At 38.0% G+C, this 12,841-nt stretch overlaps 1 protein-coding gene across 1 annotated transcript in view; it reads left to right on the forward strand.

Annotated features, from left to right (window-relative positions):
- Nucleotides 1–12,841, forward strand: part of RTN3 (reticulon 3) — a gene marked incomplete in the record, with an annotated part of 72,907 nt that overhangs the window by 21,637 nt on the left and 38,429 nt on the right. The window contains 1 exon segment of the mRNA XM_027772387.1: nt 12,748–12,841. Within this exon segment, the coding sequence (XP_027628188.1) occupies nt 12,748–12,841 (94 nt within the window).

A 12,841-nucleotide genomic window follows, 5' to 3' on the forward strand; every position in this document is an offset into this window, starting at 1 on the left:
AAAAAAAAAAAGAAATCACCCCCAGAGGGGATAGCCATGCCGCAATCCCTTCTCTATTCTCCTCTTGGTATCTCGGGCATGCACGCACATGCGCCTGGTGTCAGTTTAAGCCACCGGGTCTGGGACTCAAACCATGGTTGACTACATGGGAGTCCAGCAACATAGCCATTAAGCCAACTGCTGGTCCCGGGTATGTGCATTTTAAACTTTGGTATATGTTGCCAAATTTAGAGGAGTTTAATAGAAGAAAAAATATTTCTCATGTCCTGTTTTCCCTATAGATAGATTGTGATATTTTTTTTTAAAGTATTCAAGGTCAGCTTTTTATATTTGCCAATTCGATTTTTTTCTTTTCTTTTCTTTTCTTTTTTTTAAAGTTTGGTATAGGGCATGTGCACTCACTGGAGAGAGACAGGGGTGGGGAATGAGAAATCACCCCACCAGTCTGCTGGGAAGATGGCCATGGCACAATTCCTTCTCCATTCTATTGAGATTTTGGGTACACACATACGTGCACCCAGTGTGCTTTTCAAGCCACTGGGTCAGGGACTTAATCCACTCAGTTGGCCATGTGGAATCCAGCTGTCTTAACCTCCACACCATCTGCCTGGCCTCCAATTACATGTTTTTAAATGATCATAATAGTAACTAACTCATCAAAATGCAGCCAAAAATGGTTAAAAGTAGCTATTAATTAGTTCTGATTTAAGTATTTCCCCTTCCCCAAGTAGCATTATCTGTTTTTGAGGTTATGCTTGTTTTAAAATATTAGGAGTTTCTCTTTTCTTCCTTTGAAGATGAGACTTTTTAACCAAAAAAAAAAAAAAAAAGAAACCTGGTTAACTTTTAGAAATGCATCTTGAAAATAAAATAAGGTTTTGCTACCAGGTGAGTGAAATAATCATTGGAAATAAAGATTTGAGTCCTCCCCCTTGGTAACCCAATGAAACTATGATACTTGGCTCCTGCCCCTGACACACACTCCCAGAAAAAAAAAGAAGTTAAAATCCTGTCCTGTGTGAGACTGTCAATTTCTCATGCTGTATATTTTCTTTCAGATTCCTTTGTTTCTTCCTCTTCCTCTCAACCTGTATCTCTATTTTCGACCTCACAAGGCAAGTCCATAAAAATTTTTTTGTGCATTAATAAAAGAAAAATGTTGAGAAAGAGGCTGTAACTGGGGATGTGAGGCTCAAGTCTTCTATGGCCCCCTAACCCCCTTAAAGTAAAAACCAATTAAAATTCAGTTATTTCTAGCAGTTTCCAGTGGGTTTCCTGTAAAATGGTGCTAGATAGACCCTTTAACAGCCAGGTGTAGTTTTGAGTATTTCTTACAAATTAAAAATTTATCTGTAGAATTTGGAGATGGACTTGTAGCTTAGAAAATAACTCACCTCCCGGGATGCATTTAACGTACTGATTATCAATTATGTAACTACTGCGGAGAAATGGTGGATTTAGAAAAATATAAATGTTTCTTCCACTGAACTATAAAAATACCAACCTAGCTAGAGTGTTTTAATGTAAATTTACCTGGGGTTTGTTCTAATCACTAGGCTAGTTCCAAATTGTGTAGGAACATTGAACAAGTGGGTTGATTTTATTTTATTTTGTATTTTTTTGTCAAGTAAGACTTACCCTAGAGATTGACTTGTGGTTATGGTTTTTTGTAATCTTTTAATGAGTGGGGAAGGGAATTGCAGTTTATGGGGACAGCACTGCCAAGAATCTGAAAGAGAGAGCACTGTGTGCTTTGTTGATTTATACTAATAATAAAGCGCTGTTTCATGTGTGCTGTTGTACTAAACCCCAAACATAAGTCAATGGGAAACCCCGTTTGTTTTCTTTAAGGTAATTAAAATTACCAGGTAGAATTTAAAATAAATAAATAAAATTAAAATAATTCTTTAAAAAAAAATTACCAAGTAGATCTTAAAAACCTTTTGTAGTTTATTGTCCCAGCTAGAGTTCTCTAGCTGCAAAGTCTGGATGCTGGTTTGTTAGGAAGACTTTGACCTTATAAAAATAAAAACCATGATGGAATAAAATTAATATAGTGAAACTTTTGCCTGATTTAATCTTTCTTAGGAAACATGATAGATTGTTACTTTTCATTGAAACTGGTAGTGATAAAGCCCCTACTTTTTTTAAAATGTGCCTCATGTGAATTTGAATATTTTGAGTTCAAATCATGATCTTTGAAAGTAACATGTTCATGTTAAAAGATAGAAATTTTGTGATGGCATGATGGTTAAAGAACTGGATTCCCACGTGGCCAAGCATGGTTCGAGTCCTGAACCCAGCATCTTGAAAATCACACTGGGCACGTGTGTGTGTGCCTAAAATCCCAAGAGGAGGATGGAGAAGGGACTGTAGTGTGACCCCTTGGGGGTGGTGAAACTGATTTCTCACTTTCCCTCTCTCTGACTCTCTCCAGCAAGCACAGGCGCCCTATGGCAAAAACCCTTTAAAAACTTTTTTTAAGTTTTGGAATTTGGAGCTTTACAGTAAATTTCTTGATTGAGATACTCAATCTGTACTTTATACACAACATACAAGATACTAACAAATACAGATTTAGTATGTGGGCTGTTTTTTATTGAGCTTTTGTTATGCTCAGTACTTAGAGTGAATCATCTCATTTAATCTTTATAGCCAGTTTTGTGGAGGAAAGGCACTAGCTCTTTTACCAAGTGACTAACTGGAGTATAAAATGGTAAAATAACTCAAGGTCACATAGTAAGTAACAGACTTGGACTTTAAATTCCACATTTATAACTGCTATACCTATAATAGAGATGAGTGAGTAAAAAATAGTTATATTTTAGTCTGGAATTTTTTTTAGGAGGGGCCTTTTTAAAATTAAATTTAAAATCATGAGAGCAGAGAGGCAGAATGTGCTGTTTTGACCATAATATCACTAGTAGTTCTATAATATCATCCAGAGGATGTGCCTCCTCCATTAGACACAAAATCAGCATGAGATTTAGTTTCTACTTTTAAAATCTTCGGTAAGAATGGAGGCTGGAAAATACTTTTGCTTTCTTTAGAAAATACTGGAAGAAAATTCAGTGAAAATAAAATAGTAAAGAGGGTCCATCCACCATCAGAATTGGAAGCACATTGCATTAATGAACATTTCCATTCAGTTCAACTAATGCAGTAGGCATCTGGAATAGGAAGTTACAATACTGAACTTTGGGGGCAAGCATTGAGGAAAAAAATTTGCCAGTTACAGCCTTTTTTTAAAACAAAAGCAAAACATTTTTCTTTGTACAGAAGAGACTTTTTGTTTAGGATCTAGCTTGGCTGCAAAGTGTCTGCTGGCTAACTTCCTATTTTGATGCTGTGGCTGAAAGTTGCTGATACTGTTTTGCACGATAATTTGTCTTTCCTTCTTGTTTTGTGAACGTTGACAAAATTCAAGTGTAGGAAAGCCTACACCTGAATATTTCAAGCCTTCCTGATATGAATATGCATAGTATGTATGTGAAAAAGTAACTTAGTGACTACTGTAGGCTGGCCCCCTTTCTTCACTGATGTGTAAAGTCTTTTTCATGTTACAGATGTCCTTTTAATTAAAAGTAATGAATTTCCTAAATGAGAGAAAATTAGCCAAGTGGTAAATATAACAGTCTACGCTATAACATAATTCCTTTTAGAAAGAATGTTTTGATTTAGGAACTAACATTTCTTAAAGAGCATTCACATACAGGGACTAGAAGGTGGTGTAATGGTTACATCACTGGACTTTCACATAGTCAACTGCGGTTCGAGTCCCAGTGATTTAAAATACTCCGGGCTTGTGTACGTGCGTGCCCAAAATCCCAAGAAGGGATTGTGGTATGGCAACCCCCAAGGGGTGATTTCTTGCTTTCTGTCTCTCTCTTTCCAGTAAGTGCACGTGCCTTCAGCAAAAATCTCTCAAAAAATTTTTTGGTGTATTTATTTCTAGATCACATTATATTTTATTTATTGATTTAAATATTTATGTCAGCTTGCCAGTGAGAGAGGAAGCACCCTCAGTGGGGTGTGGTCACCCTGCAATCCCCTTTCCTCAATTTCTCTATCCCATCAGGATTTGGGACATGCATGCATACATACCTGACATGTTTTTCTGACCACTGGGGTCAGGATTCAAACCTTGGTTGACCATGTGAGATCTGGCTCCCAATGCATATCAGTAAGCCAGTCCACTAAGGGGCCAGCCCCAAGATCACATTATGTTTTTGGTAATTAAGTTTTAAACACTTGAGTGGATAAGTAATGAATCTTTTTAAATCATTATTTTATTTAATTTTATTGTCATTATTTTGGTTTTTTTATTTAATTTCATCTATTTATTACTTTTTCAGTTTGACCAGAGAGGGAGGGAGAGAGAAGGAAAGTGAGAAAACAAGCTGCCAGGTCCAGGACTTAAACCACAGTCAGCCATGTGGGAGTCCAGCCCCACCACGCCACCTACCAGCCCCTAAGTAATGAATCATTTTTTTTTCTTCTCTTTCTTTTTTAAAAGAATTATTTTTATTTAATTTTATGTATTTATTCATTTATTTACATACTTATTTATTTATATTTGACCAGAAAGGGACAAAGTGAGAGAGAGAGAGAGAGAGGGAAAGTAAGAAAGCAAGCTGCCAGGTCCAGGACTCAGACCATGGTCAGCAAGTGCATGCACTATATAGCAAAACTCTTTTTAAAAAATAAAAAAAAAAAGAAAGGAAGGAAGGAAGAAAAATACTCTCTAACTTTAAAATTAGTATGTGGAGAGCCAGTGGGTGGCATGGTTATTAAGGTGCTGGATCCCACATGACCAACACTTAAGTTTCGAGTCCTGGACCCAATGGCCTGAAAAATCATACTGGGAGCGTGTGTGTGTGCATACCTAAAATCCTGAGAGTAGAATAGAGGAGAAGAAATTGCATGCAATGTGGCCATCCTTCCTGAATCTCTCTTTCTCTGGTAAACACATGTACCCTATAGCAAAAAAAAAAAAAAAATCTAAAAAGTATTATGTATAAATATTTAAAGCAAGCACTTGCTCAATTGCCTTTTATCTCTAAGTTGTGCTCCCTGAACAAGGCAATCTAAGGTGAGACATGGTAGTGAAGAGTGGTAGCTCTACCTATAGGATGTTTACAGAACTAGAGTTCTGAGGTATGACTTTGATCTTGCTGCCCTTCCAAGAACTATACAAATGTGGTAAAGCTATGGGTCTCAAACTAGGTTCATTCACTTAGGAAGATGTAATAGATTCCTGAGCTCTGTCCTCCTAGGAATTTAGGGGTTAGTAAAACAGAGATAAAGATAAAGCCCATGGAATACTAGCAGTTCCTCTGAAGTTTGAAATGGTCTGTAAGAGATTGTGTCAAAGGCTATTTTTGTGCTAGGTTGTTTAATTGCTCAGCATATTTTTTGAGCCTCTGGGTTGAGGACTTGAACTGCATGGTTGGCCATATGAGATCCGACTGCCTTAACCACTAGAATATGGAGCCACCTCTGTTACTTTTCTTTGTGAGCCAACTCTTCCCCTTTTTTCTGATTGGTATAGGGGAAAGTATTTAAACTTGAATGAGAATTTCCTATATTTTATACCAGATGATGGTGGTTATGATTGAATAATATGCCTTTTTCTCTCATCTAATAAAATGGCATATGCTCTCAAGTCTTTATGTCAGGAGAGATTTTTATTGAAAATGTGGTATATAAGGAACCAGCAGTTAGCGTAATGGCTATGTCACTGGACTCCCACGTAGTCTACCGTGGTTCGTGTCCCGGACCCGGTGGCTTAAAACTCAAGCCAGACGTGTGTGCGTGTGTGCCCAAGATCCCGAGAGGAGAATGGAGGAGAAGAGATCGGCATGGCCATCCCCCCTGGGGGGTGATTTCTTGCTTTCTGTCTCTCTGGCTCTCTCTGTCTGTCTGGTGAGCGCACGCGCCCGATAGCAAAAAAAAAAAAAAAAAAAAAACTGACTCCAAAAAAGAAAGAAAATGTGGTGTATGAGGACTTTTTAGGGAATTTACTAAGTGTCAGATACTGTTCTAAATATGTATTAACTCATTTAACCCTCATGGCAATTATAAATTTAGGTGCTTTAATACCCCCATTTTTCTTTTCTTTTTTTAGCTTTGCTGTAGGGCACATGTACTCTCTGGAGAGAGAAACAGAGAGAAAATGAGAAATCTCTCCCCAGAGGGGATGGCCACACAGTCCCTTCTTCTCCGTTCTCCTCTTAGGATTTTGGGCATGCATGCACATGCACTCAGTGTGGGAATGGGGACTTGAACCATGAAGTCATCTATGTGGGATCCAGCCACCTTAACCACCATGCCACTAGTTGGTCCAGTCTCCATTTTCAGTTGAGATTAAACAGTTTACCCAAGGCCACATAATTGATAGGAATTTTTGGTTTGAGAGTGGTCTAGAAATTTAAAATATGATTGCCAACTGAGTTTCCTAGTCTTATTTCAAATAATATACCTAACTGGAGACTTTTAAGTATTTAGAGTTCAAAAAGACATATCTAAGTATAGAGCTCAGTAGTCAATAAGTTTGGGAATATGTTCGAGTAATGTTGGAAGTCTCAGTGCATGTGAAAGGATGGAACTTTTGAAAACAGAATGCTAGGAGACACTTCCTTTTTTAAAAAATTATTTTATTTAACTTTATTTAATTTTGACCAGAGAGAGAGAGAGAGGGTAAATGAAAAAGCAAGTCGCCAAGTCCGGGACTCGAACCGCAGTCAGCCATGTGGGAGTTCAGCACCCCTAACCACCACGCCACCTGCTGGCCCCAATAGTAGACACTTTCTGATACATAAAATAATCTAGAGTTATTCCACCGGGTGGTTTTATAAGTATTGTATTTTGTATTTTAAAAACTAACAATCCCCAGATTCTCTAGAGTTTTCTGCCATTTTGCCCAGGTACTGATAGAAACAACATCAGTGACTATTAGTTCCAAAGGAATTAATTTGAAGAGTCTTTGCTTTTGAGAGCTGTTCTTAAAAAAAAGGAAAATTATTAGATTCTGGTCTTTGTTCTGTTTAATTTTTTCATGCCTTTATAGACTTTTTTACTCTTAGCCCAAGTTTTTAAAAATTATTTTATTGGGAACCAGCAGTTAGCGTAATGGCTATGTCTAGACTCCCACGTAGTCGACCACGGTTCGTGTCCCAGACCCGGTGGCTTAAAACTCACACTGGGTGCGTGTGCGTGCATGCCCAAGATCCCAAGATATATATTTTTTTTTTTTTATTTAACTCTATTTATGTATTTTAATTTGACCAGAGAGGAACAGAGGCAGAGAGAGAGAGGAGAGAGAAAGCCACCAGGTCCAGGACTTGTGCCATGGTCAGCCATGTGGAAGTCCAGCACTCTTAACCACCATACCACCTGCTGGCCCCCAGCCCCAATTTTTTTACATTGTCTTGGTACAAGTCAGTTCTGATTTTGTTTAGGAGTTAAAGTAGCAAAAGAAATTTGTTTTCCTTTACTGACGTTCTAGACAAGATAATTAAAATTAAAGTGCAAATGAAGATGCTACCTTGTTTATTTATATGTGAGGAAGCAAGATTTACGATAATGGGGGCTAGTACCTGCATTTCACTATCACAGAGGAATAAATGCATTGAGTTATTTTTTTTGTTTGTTTTGCTTTGTTTTGTTTTTATGAATGAGAGGAGAAGGTGAGTGTGCAGGACTGAGCGAGATAGTTATATTTGACAGGGTCTTAGCAGGTCACAATTCTTTTGCCCCAGACTCCCAGTTAGCTAGGATCACAGGCATGCCCTACCATGTCCTGCCTGTTTAAGCTGATCTGGGAACCAAACTCAGGCTTCCCATGTGGCCACAACCTCGTATAGCAGTGCCCTGCTGCTTGTGCCACATCAGCCAGGCCTCAAGGTCAGTTTACCCTCTTAAGCTTCCCCCCCAGAAAATGATATCGCAGCCCAAATACTAAGTTAAAAATTATTATGAGAGGGTCCAGCAGGTTGCATGATGGTTAAAGATGCTGGCTGGATTCCCACATGCCCAACCGTGACTCAAGTCCCGGACGTAGTAACAAATGGAATTAAATAAATAAATCTTTTTGACAAAAATATTATGAAAGCATTATTGGAATTATTTTTGTATATACATAATAGTTGTTATGTTAAAGAATCTTTTTTTCTTTATTTATTTATTTTTGCTACAGGGCGTGTGCGCTCGCCAGAAAGACAGAGAGAGACAGAGAGACAGAAAGCAAGAAATCACCCCCAGGGGGGATGACACACCACAATCCCTTTTCCATTCTCCTCTCAGGATCTTGGGCATATACGTACACATGCCCAGCATGAGTTTAAGCCGCCAGGTCTGGGACTCAGACTGTGGTCGACTACATGGGAGTCCAGCAACATAGCCATTACGCTAACTGCTGGTCCCAAGAATCTTTTGGCCTGGCCCACAATCTAATGGTTAAGAGGACTGGATCCCTTATGACCAATCACGGTTCAGATCCTGGCCCCAACAGTGCATTAACATGCCAGGCACATGTACATGCATGCCCAAAATCCCAGCAGGATGTAAACACTGAGGAGGAGGAATTGTGCAACCATGCCCATTTTGGAATGCTTTTTCCTCTCTCTTGCTTGCTCTCTGTCTCCGTCAAGTGCACATGCCCTCTGGCAATTAAGAAAAAAGAAGGAAGAAAGAAAAGGAGAGGAGGAGGGAGGGAAGAAAGGAGTTAGGAAGGATCTTTAATGTTTAAAGTCTGTCAGGAAATTATGGCATTCAATATAAGAACTGTTAATGTTCTGTGAATAGGATTTCTAACCTAATATACTTTTACCTCTGATTTTTGGAGTACTAAGAATTCTAAAAAGTTAAGAATGAAGCAAGTCTTGATAAACTGACAAGTTTGTGTCTTACCAGAGCTTAGAATAATTTTACCATGCTTTTTCCCCCCAATAATGTGTATATTTGTTGGGTTTATTACTAATTGATTTTGTCAGCTTTCATCTGTAAGATGACTGGCCTGAATCATCATCTCTATAAAACATGTAAGCTCTAGTCCCTGTGGACTGAAGTCAGTTTTGCTCACCTCAGAATTTCATTCCTGGTTCACCCATGGTGGCACAGGCAGAAGAGTACTGCTGCGAGGTGCTGGAGTCCCAGGGAAGGCCCACGTTCTGAACAATACACTGGTTACAGTGGTAAACAGCTGTCATCCTAGCTGGCTGGGAGGCTGGGTAGGAGAATTGTAGTATGACCAAACCCTGTTGAATGTACCAATTTCTTTGTCAGTTTCTCTCTTTTTCTTTTTCTTTCCCTTTCATTTAAAAAAAAAAAAAAAATCCATTCCTATCTAAAGAGAAAGCAGTCCCGAACAGTTTTACCTTTAATCCAGATTTAGTTTGTTGAATATTTTCTGGTAGAAACAATGACTAATATATTTAGCAGTGACGTGCAGCTTAATTGTGGAACATTTTTTATTTAAATACTTTAGTACTTTACACTTCAACTTTTTGAACGTTTTAACCTATGATAATTGGCTTCATTTATATTTTACCTTTAATCCACACATGCTATATGATGATACACTAATGATGGATATAAACCATGTTTGCTACATTAGAATTAAATGTGACTTAATAGCTTACTTTATTTTTAAAAGGAATTATTTAACTTTATTTATTTTTATGTTTATTTATTTAATTTGACCAGAGAAGGACAGAGTGAGAGAAAGAGGGAAAGTAAGAAAGCAAGCTTCCAGGTCCAAGACTTGAACTGCCATCGGCCACGTGGGAGTTCAGCATCTTTAACCACCATGCCACTGCCGGCCCCAATAACTTACTTCAAATATTTTGTTTGAGTAATGTACTTTTACCACCAAACCTTAATTGTTTTTCTTCAGTTTGCAAAGACTTTTTCTCTATTTTTAAGCATTATTTGTTTAATTTTACTTCTTATTATCATTATTATTAGTAGTAGTATTCAATTTGACCAGAGAGTGAGAGAGAGAGGTCAGATCAGATCTCAAACCTCAGTTGGCGATGTGGGATTCCAGCGCCTTAACCACCACACCACCTGCCAGCCCTTGCAAAGACTTTTTCAATACCCAGAATATACTCAATAAACCTCAGTCCTATTATAGGAAATTTCAGTGATACGTCAAAATAGGGTGACTTTATATGACATGTGGAAACATGTCTGTAATATAATTTTATTTTATATAGTATGATACTAAACTCTTAATTTGTTTTTCTCTTTAAGTTGTTTTTTAGTTTTTTGCCATGGGTGTGTGAGCTTGCCAGAGAGAGAGACAAAGAGGGAGGGAAAGTGAGAATTCACTGGGAGCATAGCCATGCCACAATCCTTTCTCATGCTTTTTATTTTTTTTATTTATTTATTTTTTTAATTTGACCAAAAAGAGACCCAGAGAGAGGGGAATTGAGAAAGCAAGCCACCAGGTCCAGGACTTGAACTGTGGTCAGCCATGTGGATGTGTCCAGCATCTTAACTACCACGCCACCTACTGGTGCCAATCCTTTCTCTTCTATTCTCCCCTCAGGATTTTGGGCATACCTGCACACATGCCTGGCATAATTTTCAAACTGCTGGGTCAGGGACTTAAGCTGCGGTCATGTTTTTATCTTTAAAAAATAATTTTGAATGAGATCATAATTTACTTTTATCTAATATTGTTGAAATTCTCTCTCACACACACACACAAAAAGAGAACAAAAGCTGAATAAAGATAATCCCAAAGGAATTTTTCTTTTATATTTTCCCAATTACTCATTCATGCTCAAGGCATGGCTGTCCTGAGCCAACATAAATATCACCTGACCAAGCTGGATCTTTGGTTCATTTGTTTGAAACTATTTATTTAAGACCTACTCTGGGGCCAGAAGGTGGCATAGAGGTTAAGTTGCTGGATCCCACATGATTGCCTAAGCTGTTTGAGTCCCAGCCAGACCTGGCAACTTGAAATAAATGCTGGGCACACACATGTGCATCCCTGCCCAAAATCCCAAGAGAATGGAGGAGAAGGAATGGTGTCATGGCCATCCTCCCTGAGGGGTGATTTTTCACTTTTTCTTTCTGTCTCTCTGGCAAATACACATGCCCTATAGCAAAAAAGGAAAAAAAAAAAAATAGAGAAAGAAAGACCTACCATGTAGTTCCATATCCAGAGATATGAAAATATGTAAGAAAGACAACACCTGTCCTATATCTTTTGATCCAGTAAAAACTTTCCTCAGTAAAAACTTGTTAGGTTGGAAAGTTAGAAAGCACTGTAGTAAATTAGTCACTGTTATGTTATCAGTAGCTGATAAGCATTAGTTAATGCATTACATTTATAAGGATATTTGTTTTAAAAGGAATTCTGCTGTTAATGCTTTTTTTAAAAAGAATTATCTTAACTTTATTCATTTGGTTATTTATTTTAATTTGACCAGAGAGGGACAGAGAGAGAGAGAAAGGGAAAATGAGAAAGTTCCAGGACTCAAACTATGGTCAGCCATGTGGGAGTCCAGCACACTCAACCACCACGTCACCTACTGGCCTCTTTAACTCTGTTTTAACCAAAGGAACCAATCTGCACAGTTCAATGTATTTTTAAATTATTTACTTAATTTTATTTAGTCATTTATTTAGTTTAATTTGACTAGAGAGAGAAGGAAAGTGAGAAAGCAAGCCACAACTTGTGGATCTTGAACTTCAAGATCCAGAACTTGAACTGTGGTCAACCATGTGGGAGTGTCCAGTACCTTAACCACTATGCCACTTTCTGGTCCCACAGTTCAGTTTTAATTAAAATGGCAAGTTGGTGTAAGAGATTTTGAAGCAGCCCAACCATTTAGTACCCTTTAGTTTAGAACATTGAGGCTATGGGGCAGATCTCTCCTGTGGAGAGAACAGAATAAGTATAGTTGCATCTTTAGTCTCAGAGAGTCTGCTGTTTATCTCCTGAACTCTGGCTACTACATTTTTCCTTCTCAGTCTGTAAACTATAGCAGTTGAGTTGGAGGCAATTCTGAATTGTTCAGCTTACAATGCTTTATAATATTGAGTTGTTTATTTTGTATGGATTATGTTGCTTCTGTTGAATAGCTCTAGCAAAAAGGAAGAAACTTTTCCCCATATTTTCCAATCCATCACCCTTCTTATGCTTTACCTTTACAGTGGAAAAAGTAGACCGATTGACAAACATTTGTTTTCTGAAAATTTTTGTCATTTACAATCTGTAGCATGATAATGGCTTTTCTGTATCACCATTGGCAATTTTACGCATGTCTTGTAGCATAACTGTTGATCATTGTTTTGTTATATATTTATGTCTGTACATGTACATCCTGTGTATGTGTGTGTATGCATATGTTTATATAATTTAAAGAATAAAAGGCATGCTGCTTAGCCTGACTGCTAATGTGTAATCGTACCTGGTAAACCATTTTTTTTTCTTTCAAATTCCAACGTCAGAGGGATTGAGCTCTCTGTGCTCTGATGAGTCACCTTCAGAAATTATGACTTCCTCTTTTCTTTCATCTCCTGAAATACATAACACTCACCTTACAGCACAATATGGAGAAAAAGGCAAAGTGTTAGGCAGCCAGCCTAATTCAGCCAAAGAAGGAAAAGACCACTTGGCTCTTCTAGATACGAGAAAGATGGAAAAGCCTCAGGGGACCAGCAATGATATAGCAGACTCTTCCGTTTCTCTTGGAGGAGGAGTTCGTTGTAACCGTCCTTCCGTTCCAGCCAGTTTTCCAGAGCATCCTGCTTTTCTCTCAAAGGAAGTTGGTCAAATGGAAAAGCAGACCTTACTTGAGTCTAAGAACCCAAATAAGATATC

The sequence above is a fragment of the Tupaia chinensis genome, unplaced genomic scaffold, assembly GCF_000334495.1.
Source record: "Tupaia chinensis unplaced genomic scaffold, TupChi_1.0 Scaffold000273_1, whole genome shotgun sequence".
Lineage (NCBI taxonomy): Eukaryota > Metazoa > Chordata > Mammalia > Scandentia > Tupaiidae > Tupaia > Tupaia belangeri.